General features: G+C 47.1%; 1 protein-coding gene across 1 annotated transcript; it reads left to right on the forward strand.

Annotated features, from left to right (window-relative positions):
• Positions 1 to 1,359: 1,359 nt before the first annotated feature.
• On the forward strand, positions 1,360 to 24,578 carry DRC7 (dynein regulatory complex subunit 7). The gene is made up of 17 exons (XM_065416767.1): positions 1,360 to 1,487; positions 2,272 to 2,446; positions 3,733 to 3,858; positions 5,139 to 5,333; positions 5,746 to 5,904; positions 7,253 to 7,471; positions 8,616 to 8,741; positions 10,277 to 10,349; positions 11,622 to 11,750; positions 12,905 to 13,033; positions 17,793 to 18,019; positions 19,414 to 19,629; positions 20,289 to 20,399; positions 22,051 to 22,161; positions 23,463 to 23,657; positions 24,150 to 24,289; positions 24,485 to 24,578. The coding sequence occupies exons 1-17, from the start codon at positions 1,360 to 1,362 to the stop codon at positions 24,576 to 24,578; spliced, it is 2,553 nt and encodes an 850-aa protein (XP_065272839.1).
• The last annotated feature ends 1,951 nt before the right edge of the window (positions 24,579 to 26,529 follow it).

Here is a 26,529-nt window from a genome sequence, read left to right on the forward strand (position 1 = left end):
GCTGGAAAGGGGAGGGGGAGCTGTGGGGAGCCCCCCTTCGCCACACCAAGTCCCGTCTTTAACCCCTGGTGCAGCGCCTAGCACAGTAGGGTCCTAATCCCTGACGGAGGCCCCTAGGTGCTGCATCAGTGCAACTAATCAATACAAACACTAAGAGGAAAGCTGGGGCAGGGTGGAGACCGGGGAAAGGGGAGAGTTTCACACACACATCGGGAGAGTTTGACAAATCTTAGTAAGGAACCAGAGACATACAGCCATGCGGTTGTCAATGGGACGCAATGGGACGAGCTGCTTTGCTCCGGCTGGATACTCCCCTCTGGCTGGCTGGCTGAATGTAGTCCAAAGCCCAGGGCAGGGAGAGCTCCAGTGAATGGTCCAGCGTGAAATCACTCCTTCCTGTCCACCCTTCGTGGGCATTTCTGTCTTATTTCAGTAAATCTCCTCCTCCCGCTGTCTTCGTCCTACGTGCCATTCCCGCTGCCAACCAAAACAACACCAGATAGAGAGAGTGCTTGCGTCTCCATTTTCACTCCTTATCTCCCCAAGCCCCAAAACACACGTTGGGATCAGGGTGAGCTTAAAAAACAAAACAAAAACAAAAAACAGGCCTTGGAGATACTTCTGCTGCTCTGCTATTTATTTAGATTTTAAAAGTCCCCGCAATGTACAGCCCGCCTCACAGCACGCTCGGCGCCCTCAACACAGACTTATCCAACTGAAGGACAGCACATCGGAAATGGCTAAGAGGAAATACTTTTTCACCAATGCACAGCTAGTTTGTGGAACTCCGTGCCACAAGACAGCACCCAGGCCAATTGTTTAGCAGGGGTAAAACAAAAGGAGTGGACATTTATATGGATAATGGGAACCTCCAGAGTTGTCATAGTAAGGATTAAAATGACTAGGTGTTTTGGAAGGGATCTAAACCTTCATGCTTCATGGCAGCAACCAAGTTCTAACTCAAGGGGGTCAGGAAGAAATTCCCCTATGGGCAGGTTATTCCATAACTGCTTACTGCTGGCCATTGCTGGAGACGGGATACCAGACTAGGTGGATCATGGGTCAGTTCTGCAGTTCCTGTGTTTCTAATCCATCAAAGAAGCAGCAGCCCTTCTGCTTCCCCCACTCCCCCAGCCACATCTCACACTAATCAGTAGTCAGCAGGCCCAATATGGATTAAAATCATGCCCTATACTACATTTTTCCCTAAGAGGGAATCCCACCCCCCGCCAACTCTGCTTTCCTCATTCCGAACAAATCTGTAGGCAGAGAATAAAAATGTTTCTCTGTTGCCCTTTCTTACCCTTTTAAAATAACCCATGTGAGTGCTTCTCTCCCAGCAGTCCATGAGGGAGCAGGATGGAAGTCCTGAGAGAGCATGGGGAAGAGGAGGAGGAAGAAAAGAAAGTCTTTGTGATTAGTAATGAACTCCAAGACCTGGAAGAGAAGCTGTCAAAGATCCAAGTCCATATCCCAAATGTTGTACCGTAAGTAGAAATCTGTGTCAAGTATCAGGGGGTAGCCGTGTTAGTCTGTATCTACAAAAACAACAAGGTTGTATACATCTGTATACATCTGAAGAAGTGAGGTTTTTACCCACGAAAGCTCATGCCCAAATAAATCGGTTAGTCTTTAAGGTGCCACCGGACTCCTTGTTGTTTTTGTAGAAATCTGTGTGTGTGTGAGAGAGAGAGAGAGAGAGACAGACAGACAGACAAGAATACATGACAGACTGCATTGCTGAAACAGCGAAGATGAAATCCACTTTCACCAATGCACAGCTAGTTTATGGAACTCCGTGCCACAAGACAGCACCCAGGCCAATTGCTTAGCATGATTTTTAAAAAATCCATTTATCTGGATAATGGGAATCTCCAGAGTTACCAGAGTAAGGACTAAAAAGACCAGGTGTTTTGGAAGGGAGCCAACCCCTCATGCTTCATGGCACAAGCCGCGCTCTACCTGGCTCTCTACATTGCATTTTCCGGGTGTTCCCCATTGGATCAGGTATACAGAGATCATAGGAAGATACTTACAGGCCCGCTGGGCTGTGCAGCTCTCTTGCCATCACGGGGAGCAGCTTAGTCGGGTTTCCTGCCCTCCTGTTCTGAATTGGGCACTTTTCAATATGACCCCAAAGTTATTTAATTTGCACCAACTGCTGGGAAATAATAGAAGAGAGACCCTAGTGTTTCCTCAGACAGGATTAACCCATCTGAATCTCACTATGTTCATTATCCGTCTCTGTTCGCCTCCTCCCACCGCATGAAGCGAATTTGACTGGAGTTCCATTGACACCTCCCAGTTACCAGCCTCCTACAAGACGAATTGTGCCAAGGAGCAGCTGCTGCTGCAACTAGCTGACAATTTCCATCGACAGTATGCGCATCTCTGCCCGGATCGCCAGCCACTCTTCCTCCACCCAGTCAATGAGTGTGGAGTGGAGGTAAAGGAACGTCTGGAGACAGGGGTGTTGGGGACAACCTGGGTTTGCTTTCCTTTGATAGCATATGATATGGACTATGTACAATTCTGCACAGTCACTTCTTTCTTTCTTTCTTTCTTTCTTTCTTTCTTTCTTTCTTTCTTTCTTTCTTTCTTTCTTTCTTTCTTTCTTTCTTTCTATGCTGATTATTTTTTTATTCATTTGCCTGTATTTTTTACTGCAAACATATTTTAGTAGTAGAATTGTCCAAGGGCCAGTCCCATGTGCTCCCTTGCAATAGACACAACCAGTGCTGAAAACCCACCAATTGTACAATCAGTGCCCAGGTATGCACTGAGCACCCCAGTTATACACCCATCCTACCAGTTGTAGTTCCACTATACCAACTTCACACTTGACACAGCAGTTATACACACCGACTGTATACCTATCGCACTGACTGTACACTCAGCATACAGTACATTTGGGGAACAGAAAAAAAAGAAGCAAATCAAACTAAAAGAAATACTTGAGTCTAAGAGATCAACTCTGAAGACCCACAGTATGCTCAGCCCTCGAGCTCGGTCTGAGGCACAAAGTTTAGATCCAGATTTGGATCTTAGTCTGAACCTCTCCAGATGTTGGGGGTTAAAATATGGAGTCCTGTTTGGGCCGATTATAGAGACAGGCCTGAGCGGCAGAGCTAGCATCCAGTTCTGGGCCTGTCTCCCCCAAGTTCAGGATGGGCGGATCCAGCATTCAACATTTTTACTGACAACATGCCAGGCACAACACGTGGAAGCTGGAAACATACAAGCTTTCTATGAACGGCGGCTGCCGGATGTATAACAATAGGTGTGAGGCTTCCCTAAGATTAGAAGATAGCGGGGAAGGGCCCAATCCTGCAATGGGCATCTTGAACTCAACTCCCATTGCCTGCCCTGGGAGCTGGCGGTCGGGCGCTGCAGCACTCGATCCTAGTTGCAGTTACCCAGGTGCTGAAGGCTTCATGTCCAGGTATATCCCATTGCTGTAGTCCAGCCAAGAAGTGGCAAAGGCAGAGGACAGACAGAGATGTATTTCAGAAGCTGTGGTGAGACGGCCTCTCTGCCCACTGTATTTCCCATCTCAGAAAGAGTCAATAGTAGAGCAAGAAGGTTGATCAAACGCTTGCTATATTGTAGAGAGGAGTTGGACATTAGCTCTGGCCAGCTGGCCCCGGAGTCCCTCCCTGTCACCTGCTCTGCACGCCGCTTTCTGATGGATTCCCCACCGCTTAGCCGCTAACCAACATCCTCTTGCTGCAGAAATTTGTGAGCACCACAGTGCGCCCGACCCTGCAGCCGTACCCGGAGCTGTATAATTGGGACGGCTGTGCCCAGTTCGTCTCTGACTATCTCACCATGGAGCCCCTCTCGTCCCCCATCACGCCGGTAAGAAATGGGCACTTCCTTTGAGTCTTCCAGTTGCCCCCCTTGGCGCATTGGGAGTCCCACATCATTAACAGTAACGGGTTTCTCATCAGGGTATCACACTGGCACAACCTGGGTTATGGGGCTATGACAAGTCTTGCCCTTTGACCCCTCCAGGAGCCCCCTCCCCAAGAGGGCCTGTTAAGAACCCTTTCTTCCTCCTTACTCAGGCAAAACTCCCATTGACTTCAGTGAGCCCTGTGCATGTGCATTATTAGGGCACACGACCATGTTACAGGCATGATCATTTCCCAGCTGCTGAGTGGAGACTCTGGGCCTCCCAAACCTGTCAGCCTTCCCAAGCCTCCAGCTAGCCTACTGGGCCTGATCCTGGTCTCACCCACAACCATGTAAAACCAGAGTAGCTCCATTGAAGTGGGCATGTACAACGGAGATCAGCTGGTGGCTCATTGCATGCTAAAGCATCAGGCTTCCCTTCCAAGGACCGGGAGGCTGCTTGCCTTGGAGAGGAGTAGCATGTACAGGGACAGAAGCTGGTAGGTCTCGGTGACCTCTTATGAGGCACCTCGGATGCCACCTGGGATGTTGTCTCAGCTCCACAGGAGACTTTGAGGCGCCCTGACAGAGGCTTCCAGACCAAAGAGAGGGACTGGGAACACGGTTAGAGATGAAGGATCAGATCCTTAGCTGGTGAGGATCAGCGCAGCCCCACTGATTGCAATGGAGCCATGCTGATTTATACTTGCTGAAGAGCGGCCCTAAGTTGTTCAAATTGGTGTGGGATTCAGCAATCAAATCCTGACACTTCTCTAGCTCGTTGCACTGACAGATCTCATAGAAAGTATCATTATCTCCATTTAATGTATGGGGAAACCGAGGCACAGAGGGGTGACGCGACTTGCCACGGTTGCACAGCAAGTTTCCAGGTCTCCTGGCTGCCAGCCTTCTGCTCCATCCATTAGCCCACATGGCTTCCTAGCAAAGGAATCTACAAAGGAGAGAACTCTGGGGAAACAGTGAACTCGGGCAGAGTTATTTCACATGCAGGGACCATAGATACAGGGAATAAACTCACAGGGAAAGTGTGGGAACCAGAGGGCTCCGTTCTTTCCTACATGCAAGTCCCATTGTAGTTCTGCAGCACCTGGCCCAGAGAATCTCACTGCATCTGAGAGCCTGTGCTTTGTTTCTGGAGAAGGAGGGGATTCGAGGGTGGAGGTAAAGAGACCAAGAAGACGGAAATAAGACTTTAAGCAAGGAAACGTGTTTGCTCTTTAAAGCCCAGTTACCTCCCCTCCCCGACCACAATCCTGAAGTACCAAAGGGGGAATTGCTTTGGCTTCAGCGTGCTCCTGTGCTCCCTGCTGATCGGTGCGGGCTACGATGCCTACTGTGTGAACGGTTACGCCACCCGGGAGATCTGCATGATGGACGAGACCAGGGAGGTGTGCCCACTGCTGGAGAAGTCAAAGGAGGTGAGGAGCCCAGCTCACTGGTTCTGGCGAGTCAGCCACAATGCGGTGAGAAGGGCCAGGCATGCTGAACGTGACTGGCATCCCATAGGTCTGTGACTGCCTTCTGTTTAACATGCTCTGGTTCCGACTGGGGCTCCAGTGTAAATGGTCTGAACCAAGGGCAGTGTCCATGTAACTGGTCTTCTCTACGCCTGGGTGATCTGCTGAGTTCTTTTCCATGTCACTCTTCCACTGAAGAGGCCTGTTTGGGCTGTCAGAGTTTACTGAACCCCAGATCCACGAAGTACTAACCCACAGAATGTTAAGGGAGCTGAGCACCACGGGCTGTCTGTGATCTGCCTGTCCTGTGGGCTCCTTTACATCCCTGTTGCGTTAAATAAGGCTCTGTAGCCCTCTGCTCTTGTGGTTGCAGGTCCTGAAAGAGCCCGTGAAGGAGAAGATCAAGAAGTACGCAGTCAAGCCCCCACGGGACCTGCGCAGCAAGTTTGAGCTCCAGCAGGTGGCCAAGAAGGAAGCCGATACTGAAGCCGCACAGAAGAAGAAGCAGAAAGAGGAAGAGGAGAGGGTCATGGTGAGTAAATGTTCATGTGTCTCCATCTTACTCCGAAGTCTCAGCGGCAAGATCCCTGACACAGCTAGTGACCGACTCATCAAGTTGCTAGCCACCTCCCATCATCGAATCAGAGAAGATCAGGGTTGGAAGGGACCTCAGGAGGTCATCTAGTCCAACCCCCTGCTCAAAGCAGGACCAACCCCAACTAAATCATCCATCATTGAGCTGTGAGAAACCCTCAGCCCCCATTGACTTCAGTGGGCCGGTAAGTCACTGTGTGTGTCAGCGAGTATTTAGCCTGGGAAAAGGCAGCATGAGGTAGCCCTGAAATATGTGTCAATATACAATCCTTTACACCTCCAAGATTTTCAGATGTTAAGTTAAGTTTCACAACCCCCTCCAAGACAGATGAGTAATATTAGCCCAGTTGTGTGAATGGGGAAACCGAGGCACAGTGCCATTGGCGCCTAGATTTTCAAAAAGTATCCACTGATTTTTTGAGATGATGAACACCTGCAGTTTCCATTGACATCTACTGGAAGTAATAGTGGAGGCTCAGAGCCACTGAAAATCAGGCCCTAAACATCTCAAGTTGGACAACCCAAAACGGAGGCAGGCAAAAATGGTGGCCGCTTTTGAGAATTTGACGCTAAGCAGCTTGCAAAGGGGCACACGCAGAGTGGCAGAACGGAGAACAAACGTCAAGGGCTAGATCCTCAGCTGGTGTAAAGTAGCATCGCTCCGTTGACTTCCGTGGAGCTTTGCTGATTTTCATCCCTTGAGGATCTGGGTTCAAGGAGTCCCTGATTCCCAGCCTCATGCTCTGTCCCTGGCTCAGTGCCACCACTGACACTAGCGCCATGACTGACCTAGTGCATTCTGACTGCTGTCGAGACGAGGGGGCCACAGCTCAGCAGAGAGCAGATTGTCCACACAGACGTACGCTGTATAAACAGACAAGCTGCTTAAACGAATGAACTAGTTACTGGCCAGCGTTGGTTTTCTTTTTTTTTTTTTTTTGGTACCCATAACAGTAAATAGCGACCTGGCATTTAGCAAGCTGATTAACTGGAAAGAATTCCAGCTGATAGAAAGAGGGGATGTGGCCAGAACTCCGGGTTCCATTGCTGGTTGTTCCCATGACCCACTGAGTGACCTTGGGGACACACCATTTCCCCACTCGGTGCCTCAATTTCCCTACTATAGAAGGGGGCTAATGATACTTACCTACTTCACAGCGGGGGCCGTGAGGTTCCATTAATCAGTGTGGCGACTGGAGAGCCTTGGCAGAACGGTACCAGAGAAGGACCAAGCACAATTGTTGTTGTGTTGGATCATGACTTCAGATTATTACTCTGTCCTGCAGGAAGCGGAAAAGCCAAAGCCGGACCCTTTGTACGGGTTACGTGTCCACGCCTGGGTTCTGGTGTTGTCGGGGAAGCGGGAGGTGCCGGAGAGCTTCTTCATTGATCCCTTCACAGCACACAGCTACAGCACCACCGACGACCATTTCCTCGGCATCGAAAGCATCTGGAACCACCAGAACTACTGGGTCAACATGCAGGATTGCTGGAATGGCTGCAAGGTAACGCTCCCCTTTGAAACGTTCCTGCCCTGCGGGAGAGCGAGCAGTTGGATTCGATGGCCTGGGGGAAATGGAGACCCACATGGCTGCTCACCTTTCACTTGCCATCCCTCCCCCTTAGCTCTGCTTACACTGGCTTTAGGTCCAGAAGTCAGAGCAGCTGCCCCCCACGCCAGCGTCTGAGCCAGGGTGTAGGCCTGGGCCCAGTTCACCGATGCTCTTTGACCGCTTTACGTTGCTGTAGCCGGTGGGATGTGCCTGCAAAGCTACCATTGCAGCCCATCCCCGGGGAATATCCCCAGCTGGCAAAGCTGGCTGCGTGCCCCCTCCCTCAACAAGGGCCCCGTACAGGGGGAGTTCCAGAGGCACGTCAGGGATAGGCCGGGAAGGGAGGAGACGTGGCGAAGGTGTTTCTACACCCTCGCTATTCCCCAGCTGCAGCAAAGCCGTGGGGCCACGCCAGCCAGTGCACAAGTTAGAGCAGCCCTCGGGAATACTCCAGTTGACACCAGGCACCCCAAGCTGCTTCCGCTCACTGGTGCAGCGTTGAACTGCGTCCAGGGCCGTTAGTGAAGAGGTGCAGCCCTTGGGCTTCTGACAAGCTGCCAAAGTGGCCATGGACAATACCAAGAGGAGGATGTTGGACGGGGAAGTGCTCTGCAACTGTGGGGCCTTTTTCCGTTCCTCCCTGGTCGCACGCATCCAGGCCGAGTTCCACTAGACAGCTCTGAGGAGCAGTGGGCACTGTCCGGGGTTCTCTGCTCGGTGTCCCCCTCTGGATCCTTAGTTCTGAACCTATGACCCCTACTCCCTACGAACCTGTTATTCCTTAGTTGTCCCCCGTTTTCACTTGAGTCCCGGGTCCAGTGGCTCCTCCCCAAAGGTTGGGGGAGGGGTCTTTACACACGGGCGGGCTTGTGCCCGCCCACCTCCCGGAATTCAATAAGTCCCTCACTAAGGATAGATGTAATGCCCCACTAAAATCCTTAGAACTCCACATGGTACCGTCAGGTTCCGAACGTCTGCTGCTGAGCGGGAGTCGCATGCAGTTGAGTGCTCCGTGGCAGGTCATATGTCTCTTGGTATTAGCATCGTAAGCTGAAGACACCTTTATGGCCAACCCTGGTTGTTCTGTCCTGCTTAGGATCTCACCTTTGACCTCGGGGACCCAGTGCGGTGGGAGTTCATGCTGCTGGGGACTGACAAGCCCCTTCTGTTGCTTCCGGAGGAGGAAGAAGAGGAGTTAGCTGATGAGGATTTGGATGATTTTGTAAGTTTCCTATGTTTCTACTCGGACTTCTTGATAGAGGGGAGTGATGTTGTAATGAACTGGGCCTATGTGTATGTGTGCCTTTGCCCCCTGCTGGATAGAATCAGAGGTGCGTCACTGCCTCAATCCTATAGGGCTAGTAGACATTCTCCTTTAGCTCAAGTGATGGGGAGGGGACCTGTGCTTTTTGGAGCAGGAGGATCTGAATTCAAGCACTGCTGTTACTGTGTAATTCCCTCTGACCATGATTTGCAGCATAGTGGCACCACTGACATCCTAAGTGGTCACCGATTTGTTACAGCGCCTGCCAAGCTTTGATTGCTGGGAGAACTGACGGACGGGACCCATGTTCAAGGCCCACGTGCACTGAAGGCCACTAGCCTGCCCAGGATGAAACTGCTTTTTAAAAATCAAATTCAAGTATACAACTTTTCAGGACACCTTCTACTCGTCTCTCTGGGGCTGAAGGAACGTGGCAATGGGATTTGGAAATAGTACATGTGTTCTTATAATATTCACAAAGAAAATACTGTGTGTTGAGAGGAACAACATCTTAGTATGAAGGACACAGTGTGATAGTGTAGGGATGACATCAATACATTCTCTCCCTTTATCTAATCTGTTCATACCATGCCCATCACCATGGTATGTGAGTGCCCTTCTCAGATTATAGGAAATAAACAAGCAAGTCATTGGTTCTAATGAGCACTGCCAGAGTCAATCAGTCCTGAGCTTCTCCACAGTCAGCATGATCTTAAACCAAAAGAAAGTGGAGTCCTTTAGGCCATGGCTGGGTTCTGTTAGTGGCAATGTGTGAGGGACCTCTGGACGGAGTGAACATAGCAGTGTTCCTTTAAATGGAACAGCCATGCAGTTACAGTGGAAAAATCCAAGAGCAATTAGTTGTGAAGCATAAAATAGCACCCACTCTGCAAAATTATATGGTCAGAAATGTCCCACCGGCTCTGAGACTTTATTGACTAAACAACCTGTATGATTTTTAGTGTGAGCTTTTGGATGCAAATACTTACATGCATAAAGCGACAAAGAGTCCTGTGGCACCTTACAGACTAACAGACGTATTGGAGCATAAGCTTTCGTGGGTGAATACCCACTTCGTCAGATGCATGCGTCTGATGAAGTGGGTATTCACCCACGAAAGCTTATGCTCCAATATGTCTGTTAGTCTATAAGGTGCCACAGGACTCTCTGTCGCTTTTTAGAGATCCAGACTAACATGACTACCCCTCTGATACTGGTCACATGCATAAATATCTCATGTGTCTCGTGGAACTATGACTGTATAAACCATACTTTGCTGCATGACTGTATCCTCAGCAGTGTGTATAACTCAAAGAAACCATCCCTTACTGTACCACTGTGTCGCCTGGGAATGTGTATAACCTGCATGAACCACAGTCTAATATAACAAGTATTTCCAGAGACAAACATGCTTCCTGTCATGGCAGGAGAGTACTGCCAGCTTTGCTCAGGGCATTGCTCACCTAATGGAAACCCCTGCTCTGTCTTGATAGGATAAGGAGGAGGAGGAAAAGGGTTTTGACATGCCAGCATCCTGGGTGGACCCGATTCAAATATCTCGGAAAGGTATTTGTTCTTCCTTTACCATGTTGCATATTCTTCTGATGGCAACAGATACAATTTTGTGTATTGCAATGAACCTTTATTGTAACATACTGGACAAAGTCAAGCAATGAAATAGCAATAAATCAGGATACACAATAATTAGGATATCCATTATTATTTAATTACACAGCTGTGTTTTGTGCCCATGGATTCTCCCAGAACCTATTATCTCATCCTAAATTGGGAACCTCTGCCCCCACTGTGGACATAAGACCTGGTTTCTTCCTTTGCCTGCTACCTGGGTGAATTCTGCCTGCCAGGATATCTTTCCTGGCATTACCCATGTTACATGGGAGTTGATGCATTATCATGTATGTGCTGTAGCAGTACAAAGTGTCATTAATCATTATATGTTTCTAGTGGTTAAAGCCCAGGTTTGGGAGCAAGGGGATCTAGATTCTAGTCCTAGTTTTACCATTGACTCACTGTGTGACTTCAGGCAAGTCCCTTAACTTTTCCGTGCCTCAGTTTCCTTATCTGTAAAACAGAATTAATAGCCTACTTCACAGGCGTGTTGTGAAGCTTAATTCTTTAATGTACTTTGCAATCCTTGGACAGAAGATGCTGTAAGAGGAAAACCTTTTATATTTGGTAAGAACTTTAGTCAAGAGCAGCCTCTAGATAAATTATTTGTAAATGGGAAATTCAGGCGGTAATTCAGAAGGTACTGCCCATAGTCTAACCAGTCAGAGAGAAGTGAAAGGTTCCTCATCCCATTGCTAACCCCCTCTGGAATCCACACCCCCCAGGACTGTGTCTTTCTTTTCTACTTTAATTTAATCATCACTAGCAGAAGATACACAGATGTTAAAGGACAATACCAATCCATACAATCCATTGCAGTATGTCGTGATTATGAAAATTAAAGACCCGATCCAGCTCCCAGAGACAGTTGGATCAGGCCCAGTCCTGTGAGCTCCTATGTGCTCTCAACATTCACTGAAGTCAGCAGAGGGGCCTAAGCACCCCCACTAGATTGACCCCCCCGCCCCGAAAGTGCATCACCTTCCTGCAGCCACGGAGAGTATCAGGAACAATGTTCCCTCTGCACAGTAAGGATGTTAATACATTCTCAGGCAGCTGAATGTGACAAAGGAACAAATAGTTCCTCTTGAGTCCTTTATTTCTCCCATGTGAATTCCTTTTAGTGTTGGCAGCAGCTGCTAAACACAAGCAACTCTGTTCCTGTGGTCTCAGCTCTTGCGGCTAAATCCTTCTCCTTGCCCTCTGCAGAATTTGAGACCCGCTGTCCCCAAGGGAAGAAGGTGATCCAGTACAAGAACGCAAAGCTGGAGAAATGGGCACCGTACCTGAATAGCAATGGGCTGGTCAAACGCCTCACCATCTATGAGGACCCAGAATGTAAGGGGAGATGAATGATCAGCACGAGTCCATTGAGACAATACACAAATGGGTGGGGTGCATAAGAACGTAAGAACGGTCGTACCGGGTCAGACCAAAGGGCCATCTAGCCCAGTATCCTGTCTACCGACAGTGGCCAATGCCAGGTGCCCCAGAGGGAGTGAACCTAACAGGTAATGATCAAGTGATCTCTCTTCTGCCATCCATCTCCACCCTCTGACAGACAGAGGCTAGGGAGTGGGGGGAAGAATAGGATAGAGAGGTGCCAATGTATCTCCTATCCCTTCTCCCCGTCCTTTCACACTTCTTGCTTTTCCTCTTCTGCTCCCTCAACCCCTTCTTCACGCTGCCCTGTTCGCTCCCCTACGAACCCTTAGGCTTCCAGCCCTGCTGGGGACTCTTACTGGAGTCTATAAATCTGTCCTAAGATGTAACTGCGATGCTGGTTGGTATCACTGATCACTTTCATACCTCTGGGTCTGATTCAGGGCTACTCTTAAGGGCTTTGTCGGGTTTGAGAAACATCATGGATCACAAGCCGGATGGCAGGCCTCTGAGCTGAAGGTTCCCAGAAAGCAGTGCAGTCACTGTGCTGTTTGATGGCTTGATCCATTCGGGCACAGAGCAGTTTGGCCTGATCCAACAAAGCACTTAAGCGTGTGCTTTGTTTAAAGCAGGTTAGTGATCCTTTCCACTCCCCTGCTTGACATTAAGCACTTGCTTAAATGCTTTGCAGGATCGGGCTAGAGTGCTCAGCACCTCTCAGGATCAAGTCCTGAATTGTGAGCAGGAGTTGCCTATAGTTTTCTCCAGTAGAGAAACGGCGGGATAGTGCTAACTGATCACCCTGTCTTCCACTGATGTGAAGGGGAGTCACGCAGCTAAATCTCTATAAAAATGAAGGGGACAGTGTGTGTTATGCTTAACTAAAGACCTTTCTTTATTTCTAAGTCATGTCCATACGCAGTTGGTCCAGGAAGCAGGGTGTAAGCCCCTAACTGGACAAACAACCTCCTTTCCCCAGCATTCTCCTTCAGCACAAGTCGCCTGATTTTCTCTCCCCTACCTCCTGTGTTACCATCACCACGGAATGGCTGATGTCTAAGATTTTCAAGGGGCCACATGGTTGTGCCATGGGGTTTTTCTCCTGCTAGGTGTCAGAGTGCTGGAGGTGAAGGAGTGGTTCGAAAACAGAGAGGACATGATGAACATGAGACAACTGAATAAAAAAACAGAGGTGACGACAGAGTACTTCAGCCCGGGACACATTCAAGGTCTCAAAGGTACAATGTGGGCTGCAACCCAATGGCCGTTCCTCCTAGGTTTGGCAAAAAGGCCAATCATGGGACTGTAAACTACTGGACACAGTCACCTGGTTCAGCAACAACAAAAAATCCTCCACCACGCAAAGTTCAAGGTTTCATTCTAGAGCCTTTGTAAGCACTGGTTACAACACAAGAAACTGAAGAGGTGAAATTCACAACTTGCAACCCAGGGGCATCCTGGGGTATCCTGGGTCTGGAGAGGTCCCCAATGCAACTTAGAGAGACCTGGGGCCTATCTAAGATATAACAGCTTCCTCCGGCTCTCCTATGGGCCACAGTGCTGCCTGAAATCTCTACAGCACTGCATGCTGCAATCTCACCTCCGACACGCCCCTCCCACCCCCAGCACATCCTTACATCGAGGAGTGTCAAGGGGTGCTCTGAAGGCAGCCTGGGTTGTCTTCTGCAGCTCCAACCTGGGGAGAATCCTTCCCCAGGCAGAACCAAGCTCCTTTATGCTGCTCCGGCCCTTTAACCTGGCATAAAGGGATCAGAGCAGGGACAAAGATCTCACCCAAGAAGGTTTTAACAGAAATAACTCTCCCCTTGCAGTTGGTGCTGACTCCAGAGCCCCCCCAGCACAGCGTTACATAGGGATGTAAAATATGAACTGGTGAACCGATAAGCATTAGTCTTACCGGTTAACAGTCTTCACCATTAACCCCCAGGCCTGCTAGCTGGCCCCAGCAGCCCCGCGCCGGCCAGCCTGCCGACCCCAGTGGCCCTGCGCCAGCTGGAGCGGCCCGAGCTGCACCGCTCGACCGGAGCCGTGCCGCCCGGCCAGAGCGACCCCAGCCGCGCCACCCCACCGCAGCAGCCCCAGCCACGCCGGCTGGATCGGCTCCAGACGGTTAACCGTTGAAACGAAATATTTTTAATCGTTTAAACTAGGGCTGTCAAGCGATTAAAAAAATTAATCGCAATTAATCACACTGTTAATCACAGAATACCATTTACTTAAATATTTTGGCTGTTTTCTACATTTTTCAAATATATTGATTTCAGTTACAACACAGAATACAAAATGCACAGTGCTCACTTTATATTAATTTTTGATTACAAGTATTTGCACTGTAAAAAAAATAATATTTTTCAATTCACCTAATACAAGTCTGTAATGCAATCTCTTTATCAGGAAAGTTGAAATTACAAATGTAGAATTATGTACAAAAAAAAAACTGCATTCAAAAATAAAACAATGTAAAATTTTAGAGCCTGCAAGTCCACTCAGGCCTACGTCTTGATCAAGCCAATCGCTCAAACAAGTTAATTTACATTTGCAGGAGATAATGCTGCCTGCTTCTGTTTACAATGTCACCTGAAAGTGAGAACAGGCATTCTCATGGCACTGTTGTAGCTGGCGTTGCAAAATATTTACATGCCTGATGCGCTAAAGATTCATTTGTCCCTTAATGCTTCAACCACCATTCCAGGGGACATGCGTCCATGCTGACAATGGGTTCTGCTTGATAACAGTCCAAAGCAGTGCAGACCGATGCATGCTCATTTTCATTATCTGAGTCAGATGCTACCAGCAGAAGACTGATTTTCTTTTTTGATGGTTCGGGTTCTGTAGTTTCCACATCAGAGTATTGCTCTTTTAAGACTTCTGAAAGCATGCTCCACACCTCGTCCCTCTCAGATTTTGGAAGGCACTTTAGATTCTTAAACCTTGGGTCGAGTGCTGTAGCTTTTGAAATCTCACATTGGTACCTTCTTTGTGTTTAGTCAAATCTGTAGGGAAAGTGTTCTAAAATGAACAACATGTGCTGGGTCATCATCCAAGACTGCTATAACATGAAATATATGGCAAAATGCGGGTAAAACACAGATAGGGTGACCAGACGTCCCGATAAAATCGGGACCGTCCCAATTTTCAGGTGTTTGTCCCGCGTCCCGACCGATCTCTGGTCGGGACGCAATTTATCCCGATATTTCCCCCCGCCGGCAGCACTTGGCTTTTTTTTTGCTCCGCCAGCGGACCTCCCTTCCCCCCCGCCCCGGTGTCCTGATATTTTCTTCCTCTCATCTGGTCACCCTAAACACAGAGCAGGAGATATATAATTCTCCTCTAAGGAGTTCAGTCACAAATTTAATTAACGCATTATATTTTTAACGAGCGTCATCAGCATGGAGTCATGTCCTCTGGAATGGTGGCCACAGCATGAAGGGGCATACGAATGTTTAGCATACGGGACACGTAAATACCTTGCAATGCTGGCTACAAATGTTCCATGCGAACCCCTGTTCTCACTTTCTGGTGACATTGTAAATAAGAAGTGGGCAGCATTATCTCCTGCAAATGTAAACAAACTCGTTTGTCTTAGCGATTGCCTGAACAAGAAGTAGGACTGAGTGGTCTTGTAGGCTCTAAAGTTTTACGTTGGGGTGTTTTGGGGTTTTTTTGAGTGCATGTATTTAACCCCAAAAAATCTACATTTGTAAGTTGCACTTTCATGACAAGGAGATTGCACTACAGTACTTGTATGAGGTGAATGGAAAAATACTATTTCTTTTATCATTTTTACAGTGCAAATATTTGTAATAAAAAATAATATACACTTTGATTTCAATTACAACACAGAATACAATATATGAAAATGTAGAAAAACATCCACAATATTTAATAAATTTCAATTGGTATTTTATTGTTTAACAGTGCAATTAAAACTGCGATTAATTGCGATTAATTTTTTTGAGTTAATCGCATGAGTTAACTGTGATTAGTCAACAGCCCTAGGTTAAACAGTTAACTTTTTTAATGGTATTTACATCTCTAGTGTTATGTGGAGTCAGCATGGCTACACCCCAGCCCTCTCAGAACTAGGGTTCATAATGGAGTTTCCTATGTTTCCGCTGAATGCTTGGCTGGATGTTTATTTAATGTTTGCAAAGAGCTCTTAAATCTTTTGGGATAAAAGGTCCTGTAAACATGCCAAATGTTATTACAGCTTTACAAAACCGATGAAAATGTATCAGCTCATGCTGTCACGGAGTCCCCAGGCAATGCTTTGGAACTGCTCCCCACAAAGCCAGTCAGGAGTTTGGGGCGCTTCCTCTCCCATGGAGCAGACTGTCTTTAGGGCAAGAAGCTTACACGGCTTCACCTTCCTGGGTCTGTCCTTGGAGCATTCCGCATATGCCCCTCCGTGCGCTTCCTACAGCGAGTTCGCCCAGGTGGGGTCCTGGGGAAGCCAGAGGGTCCTGCACGCACCTTTGCAGTTAGACGTGACTCTCAGCCAGTCAGTAAAACAGAGGTTTATTAGATGACAAGAACACGGTCTAAAACAGAGCTTGTAGGTCCAGAGAACCGGATCCCTCAGCTGGGTCCATTCTGGGGTCCTGCGAGCCAGACACCCCCGTCTGCCCTCACCTCCCGTCCCCAACCAGCTCCAAACTGAACCCCCCTCCAACCCCTTCTTCTCTGCTGAGTTCCTTTCCCGGGCCAGGAGGTCACCTGACCTCTTTGTTCTCCCACACCTTTAGCATCCCCTTGCAGGGGGGAAGGGCCTGGCCATTAGTTGCTAGGCGACAGAGTGTTGGTCAGAAACTGAGGCACCCACACAGTATTTAGAGGAAACATTAAAAACAGTTCCACTTCGTCACACATGTGCAGGCTTTACTCCTCCACCTCTCACTATGGGATCAATTGTTGCTTTGCTACAAGCCCCATGTGGGACACTTTTGCATTGTTGCACTGCCCCGGGAGCAGATTGGGAACCAGATTGTTACTCAGGACTTGTTTAAATGTGGAAGTTATATCAATATAAACCAAGGGGTGAATTTAAAACAAGATAGTTATTCCAATGGAACTCCCTATGTGGACACACATTCCAGTATAAGAATAGTTGTTTTTTTCCCCCAGTTTACTTTATATTGCTTTGGAAGGGGTTTTAGCTAACCTGAAAACAGCCACATGGGAGTTATACCCATCTAGGTCTACACTACAGCGGGGGTCCGACCTAAGATACGCAACTTCAGCTACGTGAATACCATAGCTGAAGTTGCGTATTTTAGGTCGGCTTACCTAGCGGTGAGGACGCGGGAAAGTCGACCGCTGCCGCGCTGCCGCCGACTCCGCTGCCGCCTCCTGCCGAGGTGGATTTCCGGAGTCGACGGCAGAGCGATCAGGGATCGATTTTACCGCGTCTTCACTAGACGCGGTAAGTCGATCCCCGAAAAACCGATTGCTACCCGCCGGATCGGCGGGTAGTGAAGACAAAGCCTAACTATTGGTTTAACTATAGCAGTATAATTATACTGATTTAACTGGTAGAACTATCCTGTTTAGGCCAGTCTCAAAGTCACAATTTGACTCCTAGGTTTCCCCTGCTCTGGGGCAGACATGCCCTGTAACAGCCATAAACCTAGTGCAGCACGTACCTCCAAGGCAGCTGCACACATGGAGGCCTCCAGGGGTGGAATCAAGGCTCCACCTACTCCCAACCCAGATGTGTGGGAGGCTGCAGTGGCCCTGTGGATGCTGCTGTCCTTCAGTGCTGGTGCAGAAGAGTATAGGGCGTTTCACATTCTCTTACTCTCCTGCACAGGTGCGTGGGACATTCAGGCTCTATGATGGCTGCTGGGGCAATCACAAAGCAAATCTTGTCACGAGAGATGCTACTTGCTCACGCCTAGTAATATTTTGCAAGTCTGTATTCATCGTCGCTGTCACTCTTACATTTTAAGATTTACACAGCATCTCTGGCTTTCCTAGCACACACCTACAAGACGATGGAGCCGGAGACTGAGCGCACCATGGAGTTTTACAGCGAGACGCGAGTAGATGGCCTTCAGAAACGGGTTGAAAATGCCAAAGAGATGACGGAATACTTTGAAGGGCGGTCAGATTTCCTGCACTACCGGCACACAATGTTTGGCAAAAGAACAAAAAGAGCACAGAAGCTCCTCGTTAATACTGAATCGAACGCCCGGCCCATAGTGGTACAAGAAGAGGGAAATATTGGACATTACCGATATTAGAGCTGTGCAGAACATACCAATTTCAGTTTTGTGTGAAGATTCAGATTCATTTTCACTTGGCATAGCCAAGGCAAAACTCCAAACGAGAGAAGGGAGCCTTGCATATGGGCTAGTCTGACCCAGAACCCCCACCATGTGACCAATTGTAATGAGCAACTCCAATTGACCAATTCCATTGAGTAACCAAAATGAAACTAAGTCTTCTAAAATCTGTGCCAGACAAAAGATTTAGCTATGAGTTTGGACAAAAAATGTTCACAAGGACCCCCAAAATACTCCATTGGTCTTGTTTCCATGTTCAAGCCCCACACTAGCCAGGTTTGGGGTTTCATTGTGAAATGTGCCCATAGCTCTGCATAATGACACAAGCACCCTGATTTGCACCATGTCATTAGCAGGGAGTCATATAAGCCCTAATTCAGGAAAGCATCCCAATCCATCGAAGGATATTAAGCAGGTACTTAAAGTTAAGCATGTGCTTCAGTGCTTTCTTGAATTAGAGCCATAATAATGACCCTCTCCAAAATAGTTGGTACTGCTTATCACAGTAAGACCTCGAAACCAACCCTTGCTGTTAGGTCCATGGTCCTACCTTGTTTCCCTTGTGCAGAGAGCTTGTAAGATGGAGATGCATGAGATCTGTACCTGGGGTGTCCCCTCCAGTGCACCCTCTCCCCCACTTGGCATTCCATGACCTAGTCCTTCCATCCTCTGCTGAAGTCAGCTCTTTCAGTTGGGGTGAACCCTGTGTTCCCCATACTGAGCCTCCATCTCCCTGCCGGTCCTCAAAACCAAATCTGATAATGGGGGAGGGGGCACACCCACATCTGACCCCCTGAAGCCTGGGTCACACATCCCACCTGTTAATATAGGGCCAGAGCATGTTTGGTTCTTGGACAGATGCTCAAAGGGGGAGGTTGCATCCTTTTCCCCCCTGCATGTGGGGAGCTCTGGGAGGCACTGGGTCTCTCCAAGGCATAATGCCTCATGGAGCGGATGGTGCAACTCTGGTCTTGTGCTTGAGGGGTGTAATCTACTCCCATAAGCAGCAACTCTGCTTGTTGCACTGAGCAGCTCTGACTTTGCTCCTTCTCCGTGACACTGCAGTCACAGGCAAGAACAGTAGGACCCTGGTCCTAGCATTGAGTGATGGCATCACAGTCCTAGTCTGGACATAGTCACTTCTTCCAAAATCTTTATCATGTTATAGACCTTGGATTTGGAATGGGGCCCAATTTTCACCTGGGATCTCTGTTTCCCACCTGTTTCATCCAAATCCCCCCAAACCTTGTCATTTTTCTAGGCCTTATGTTTGATTCTGACCAGTTTATATCTCTTTTCCCGATCCTCCCTAGCAAATCAAGGAGCAGTTCCATAGGAACCCAGAAAAGCCAGCTGATGAAGATGTAGCAGAGTGCATCTTTATGATCTTGGAGGAGCGGATTATGCTGACGTATCATTGCAAGGATGATTACATCACTGCCTCAAAGAAGGAGTTCATCAAACGGAAGGATGTGGATAATAAGGGAAACAAGATCATCATGACCTCAGACATGTGCATCAGCTATCGGGTACGGAGCGAATATGACAATGATTTGGAGTTTTTCAGCTCAAAAGGACACAAAGAGAAGCTGGAGGACTAATTGAGATTTGGGGAGACCCAATTTCTGTAGTTCTGAGGCTCAAAGCTGGCAGTTCATGAAGGGAAAGCTGAAATCTCTCTGCATTTCTCTCTCAGGGGAGCGATTAAAGCAGGGGACAAGAAGTCAGGAATACCCACCTGGGTTCTAGCTCCATTTCTGCCATGGACTTGCTGTGCGATGTTGCCATCTGTCCTAAACTCTCCATCCATTAGTTTGCCCAAGTTTAGGGTTTTTTCTGCAATCTGAATGCTTTTTAAAATGGTTGTAATTTTTTGTCGCGTTGAAAAGAGCATGCAGACTGTAACTGAGAGGCTGCTGCCCTGTGACCTCAAGTGTGCCGAAAACTGGTTCTAGCCACACAGCAGCAGCAAAGAGGTGAACAATACACTTTCTGTCTCAGTGAAGTGTTAGATTCAAAACCTAGATGGAGCTAAATTAACTGTTAACCATGGGCCAGATTCTCAGATGGCGTAAATCAATATAGCTCTATTGAAGTGAGTGGAACTATGCCAATTTATACCAGCTGAGGATTTGGTCCCACATGTCTGGAAGACCCTGCCATCCGACACCGGTGTTTTTGTCTTTAGGTGGGGTCTTTTGTGAAAAACAAGAAGCTGCTGCATCTGTACGAAATGATGCTGAAGCTAATGGAAGCAGAAAAGCAGTCGAGGCATCAAGTCTGGGAATCTGAAACAGAGGTGATGGGGGAAATCTCCTTGCTAATGTCAAAGTATGATAGGAGTCTGGAGCCAGGTTCAACTAACCATCTCTTCATGTCATGCCATATGTTCAAATATTATCCAGTAACTAAACAGTGATCAAAGTTCTAATGCTGGTCCCCACCCCAGAATATACAAATCATGACTTGCCTTCGTTCTGTGGAGATCATTCTTTGGAATGTTTATGAAAAGTCATTCTCAGTTCTTGTTCCACAGTCTAGGGGAATGGGATAATCTAAGAGCAAAGATCTGCAACAGGAAGGGTACGTCCTGGGATATCTAGCAGAAAGGGTACGTATTGGGATATCTGCTGACCAGAGCAGGGAAGAAGAGGAAGCCCAAGAAGTTGTATTGATTAAAATCTAGTTGCTAGCTAAGCACTTCTAAGGTACCAATGGCCATAGTATCTAGGTGACTACCACTGTGTTATCTGTAGGGAAGAATTACTTTAAAATAGATGGATTGCAACGAGTAACACATTGCAACCGCATATAGCAAAACCCATTCCCATGGCACTGATTGGAGAGGATTGACTGAGCACAGCCATTCCAGCATGTGAAGAGAAGGCCACTGGATCTGAAGGTGAGAAAGCTGCTTTGATGAAAGCCCTATAGGAGTTGGTTAGGGAATGAAGAGGATTGTGGAGCCAGTCTGGTGGCAAAGTAGAGGGCCACCAAAATACTAGGGTAAGGTCCTTGGAGTCTATAATTCCATCAATGGGTTTTGGACACCCATCTTTCACTCCCACGGTTCATAATGTCACCAGAATACCTCAATGAAACTATAACCCCATTGTTCACATTTTACACGTTGTTTATTCTATATATAACACAAACCGATTTTTTCTTAGGATTGCAGTGGTATTACCATATTTTGTAGAACAAGAGGAAATAGGAGAGGAGGAAACAGTGAGGGAGAACAGGAGAGGCAGTAAGTCTAGTGGTTAGACTGGGAATCAAGATATCTGGGTTCTAATACCAGCTCTTCCAGTGACGTGCTGTGTATCCTTGAACAAGTCATTTAAGCCCCTAGTGCCTCAGTTTCCCTATCTTTAAAATATGAGGCTTCTTTAATTAAATATTTGTAAAGGGGCTTAAGACCCTTGGATAATAGGTGCTGTGAAAATGCAAGGTATTAACAGTACTTATTAAGATGAAATGGATTGTAGAAGTACATATTGCAGAACAGTGAAGAGCATAAAGTGGTTTCCAGCAAATGACTTTTTAGACTCTTTCGGTCTTGACACATCAGCAGGTTAGCGTATGGTTATACTGGTGAGTCCTGTTATACAGTGGGATATAATATGCCAAAGCTAGCATTGCAATTTTTAGAGCCAGTGGGGAGATTAGACTCCAAAAGAATGAATAGATTTGGTAATTCTATCAAAGAGTCTGTAGAAAATCTTAGACAACATAAAGTTCTTGTTATTAGATATGCTTTTGGTCATATGGATATATCCTCAGCATATGAATACATACATGCTGCTCCCTAGCTAATATGTATACCAGCTCATACTACAGTCCTTGCACACAGAGCCTTGCATATGTTCTTTTAAGCAGACCAACCAAGTGGGGGGCTTCATACTTTGAGGAAATGTCAGGGGGTCTTTCATTTTCTGATTTCACTGAAGGTGCTAGAAATTCTCAAGATCCGGGAGGAAGAAGCAGCAGCAAGCAAACTGACAGTTTCCATGTACGATACAGAGAGGAATGAAAAGAGCAAACAACAGCGAGAGACAATGGTAGGCAGCGGTGTCTAATAACAAACTAACACAGTTTTTCATCCCACCTTCTATCTCTTGTACTAAAGGCAGGTTTTAGTAAAAACCATGGGATATGCCTACTCCGTTTGAGTGGATCAGCAAGATCCAGTTCAAGTTTTTTTAGCAGGGTTGGATTCAGAGTTCGTTACCAGTGGACAAAGAAATCCAGCTCAAGTTCTTCCCTTCTCAGGGACTATCTCCAGAGCCCATTCTAGTGCCATTAAAACTCCCTGGGTGAGATCCTTGGCTGGTGTAAATCGTCATACCTCCATTGATTTCCATGGAGCTACAACAATTTATATTAGTTGAAGGTCTGGCTCCTTGTGCCTATGACTTTCTGGAAGAACCATGTCCAAAAAAATTACAACTTTATTTTGTTTAATAAATAAAATAATTAATAATGATTAAACTAATTGTAGTTGGAGCTGGGTGAGGAGGTTGATAATTGTATCTAAATCTGCTCCATATCCAGGGTTCATTTTGTTGGGAAAATATCAACTTCTTCCCTGAGTACCAGGTTTGGAATAGATGGTTCCACCGTTCTTAGTCTTTTTGATAACAACAATATTGATTTTGGCCCAGAATATCTCTTGAGGAATTAATACCCATATGAGTTTTCTGGACAAATGTAAGGATATTCCAGTCTAGCTATCTGAGGTTGTTATGTGGCTTGTTTACAAATTCCAGTTCTCTACAAGATGTTTCTTTGGTATAGATTTTGTATTGGGCATGACTGTAACAATAAATTCCAGGAACAATACTGTAGGTGCTCTCCTGATGAGAAAGGTAATAAAAAGAGGTACTAGATTTTAAGTGTCAAGCACCTATGGACTGAACAGAAAATTGAGACAAGCAGTCCAGAAGCAAACATTTGTCAGCCAGTTCAACCAGGTGAATATCGCCCAGAAAGGTTTCAAATGCAACACATCCCTCCACTCTGAACCACTTCAAACCCAGAATGACAGTGTACCTTGTGCGGCCCTTCCCATGCCAGAGGAGATGACATTTCATGTATGGGACAAGCTCTGTATTCTAGGGGAATGGGGAGAGTTGTTGAAAAGCACAGCCAAAAACTAGGTAACATAATAATAATCAGATTGGGGCTTTATGTGGGAAATGGTTGGTACAAGAAACAGCCGGTGAAAAGCAAGCGGCTCTGGTCAGATCTTGATGAGTTGTTATGTCCCTGGCAGGGGGGGACAGTTAGTCTGCCCTTGGCTATGGTAGTGCCCTATACAGGGATGTTTAGGGCACTAGTTCTTCTCACCCTTACCCTCCAGGAGCGTCTGATGCAAGAAGAGAGACAGCGACAAGTGGAGCAGGACCTAGATTACCTGGCACCCTTCCTGATTCAAATGGGCAGCACAGAGAAGATGTCCAAGTGGCAAGCCCTACGCCTCAAGGAAGATTGCCTGAATGATTTCAAGCACCGTCTCATTGACAAGGCCAACCTCATCCAAGCTTGCTTTGAGAAGGTACCCACCCACCTTCTCTTTGTTCACTCCTTTGGTTTGGTCTCCTTTGCTTTGGGAGTGAGCAACATGTGGGGTTCTCTCTTCATTTTACAGCAAGTGAAAAAGCAACACTCCTCCAACATCTCTGTCTAGGAGGAGGCAGTATATATGCCCTCATGTTTCTCTGTCTTTACCCAAGGAGAACAAAGGGCAGAATAGCCCTAGGACCAAATTCAGTAGATTTGTTCCAGCTTATATCAGAGCAGAATTTGACTCCCAATGTTTCTTATCTCCAAGGAGGCAGCACTTCTATGTTTCTCTCTCCTTCCCTTGCTTTCCATATTTTGCTTACTTGTTCCATGTGTCCTCATCTCATTCATTGCTTCTCACTTATTACATTCCTTCTTCTACGTTCTTTTTTCCTTCCTTTGGTTCCTTTAATCCTTTAATCTACTTCTGTATCCCTCTCTCTCACTCTCCCTAATACCCTGATTTGTTCCTTCTTCCCATCAGGAAACACAGGAGTTGCAGAAGAAACAACAGTGGTACCAGCAAAACCAGCTCTCTATGACCTTGGAGGATGAGGATGCCTACCTAACCTACTGCTCAGATGCCATGTTCTGTATCCGCATTCTGGAGATACGGCTTAACAGGTAATAACAACAAGTATTTAATGAATGTGTGGCAGTCTGACAGGAGTGATTTAAGGGAGATCTACAGATGGAGATTCACTGGGGCTTTGCATTTCAATTGTTTGATCATTTCATCATCTGAAAATATTCCACTTAATCTCATCATCATCATCTAATACAATCCAGCTTCTTCCTCTGATTTCCTCCTTATTTTAGACACAAAGAGATGGCGCCACAGAAATACATAGAACTGGAAGAGAAATTGTGCAAGGATCCTCGCCTGGCTGAGTATCTCAAATTTAATGTCTGATATAGTCCCTGTTCCCTCACAACAGTCACTGGGAATCAGTGCAGGAACCTGCACAGAGTTGGCTGAGCTAACCGTATGAGCTGCTGGAGAGAAATGTGGCATCTTTTTCCTACTTGTGTTCAATGAACCGTTTGTGGTCTGACTGATCAAATTTCCCTCAGTGCCTCTCTCCAGCTTTCCCAGGAGCTGCTGGGATCTCCACTGTAGAGGATATAATAGCAGAAGTACCTTCTTTTTAATATTTCATTTCCACACATTTCATTTATCCCTTTTTTTTCATTAAATGTTTTCCTAGTGAGGCTTTTGTCCTGTGTTAATTATTTCATACTTTTATATCTGCCTTCTTCTTGTTATCTTGCTGTTTTAAGGCCCACCTACACTACAATTACAACTGAGTCAAAGAGCTGGGGTAGAATACAGTTGTCTTCTAGCCACAAACAAGGTCAGCTCCCAGACTGCTGCACTGGGCAGCACAATATGGGGAGAAGGTGACCAGCCCTATGTGGAGAAAGAAGTGGTTCGGGACTATTTAGAAAAACTGGATGTGCACAAGTCCATGGGGCCGGATGCGCTGCATCCGAGGGTGCTAAAGGAGTTGGCGGATGAGATTGCAGAGCCATTAGCCATTATTTTTGAAAACTCATGGCGATCGGGGGAGGTCCCGGATGACTGGAAAAAGGCTAATGTAGTGCCCATCTTTAAAAAAGGGAAGAAGGAGGATCCGGGGAACTACAGGCCAGTCAGCCTCACCTCAGTCCCTGGAAAAATCATGGAACAGGTCCTCAAGGAATCAATTATGAAACACTTAGAGGAGAGGAAAGTGATCAGGAACAGTCAGCATGGATTCACCAAAGGGAAGTCGTGCCTGACTAACCTAATTGCCTTCTATGATGAGATAACTGGCTCTGTGGATGAGGGGAAAGCAGTGGATGTGTTATTCCTTGACTTTAGCAAAGCTTTTGATACAGTCTCCCACAGTATTCTTGCCGCCAAGTTAAAGAAATATGGGCTGGATGAATGGACTGTAAGGTGGATAGAAAGCTGGCTAGATCGTCGGGCTCAACGGGTAGTGATCAATGGCTCCATGTCTAGTTGGCAGCCGGTTTCAAGCGGAGTGCCCCAAGGGTCGGTCCTGGGGCCGGTTTTGTTTAATATCTTTATTAATGATCTGGAGGATGGTGTGGACTGCACTCTCAGCAAGTTTGCAGATGACACTAAACTAGGAGGCGTGGTAGATACACTAGAGGGTAGGGATCGGATACAGAGGGACCTAGACAAATTAGAGGATTGGGCCAAAAAAAACCTGATGAGGTTCAACAAGGATAAGTGCAGAGTCCTGCACTTAGGACGGAAGAATCCCATGCACTGCTACAGACTAGGGACCGAATGGCTAGGTAGCAGTTCTGCAGAAAAGGACCTAGGGGTCACAGTGGACGAGAAGCTGGATATGAGTCAACAGTGTGCTCTTGTTGCCAAGAAGGCTAACGGCATTTTGGGCTGTATAAGTAGGGGCATTGCCAGCAGATCGAGGAACGTGATCGTTCCCCTTTATTCGACATTGGTGAGGCCTCATCTGGAATACTGTGTCCAATTTTGGGCCCCACACTACAAGAAGGATGTGGAAAAATTGGAAAGAGTCCAGCGGAGGGCAACAAAAATGATTAGGGGTCTGGAGCACATGACTTATGAGGAGAGGCTGAGGGAACTGGGATTGTTTAGTCTCCAGAAGAGAAGAATGAGGGGGGATTTGATAGCAGCCTTCAACTACCTGAAGGGAGGTTCCAAAGAGGATGGAGCTCGGCTGTTCTCAGTGGTGGCAGATGACAGAACAAGGAGCAATGGTCTCAAGTTGCAGTGGGGGAGGTCCAGGTTGGATATTAGGAAACACTATTTCACTAGGAGGGTGGTGAAGCACTGGAATGCGTTACCTAGGGAGGTGGTGGAGTCTCCT

The sequence above is a fragment of the Emys orbicularis genome, chromosome 14 (genome assembly GCF_028017835.1).
Source record: "Emys orbicularis isolate rEmyOrb1 chromosome 14, rEmyOrb1.hap1, whole genome shotgun sequence".
Classification (NCBI taxonomy): Eukaryota; Metazoa; Chordata; order Testudines; family Emydidae; genus Emys; species Emys orbicularis.

What these genes read in the sequence shown, in the direction of transcription:
- DRC7 (XM_065416767.1), top strand. Translation starts at nt 1,360, where the DNA reads ATGGAAGTCCTGAGAGAGCATGGGGAAGAGGAGGAGGAAGAAAAGAAA. An exon ending in ACATGTGCATCAGCTATCGG is followed by an intron (nt 19,630 to 20,288) that starts GTACGGAGCGAA and finishes TTTTGTCTTTAG; the next exon opens with GTGGGGTCTTTTGTGAAAAA. An exon ending in AACAACAGCGAGAGACAATG is followed by an intron (nt 22,162 to 23,462) that starts GTAGGCAGCGGT and finishes CTTACCCTCCAG; the next exon opens with GAGCGTCTGATGCAAGAAGA.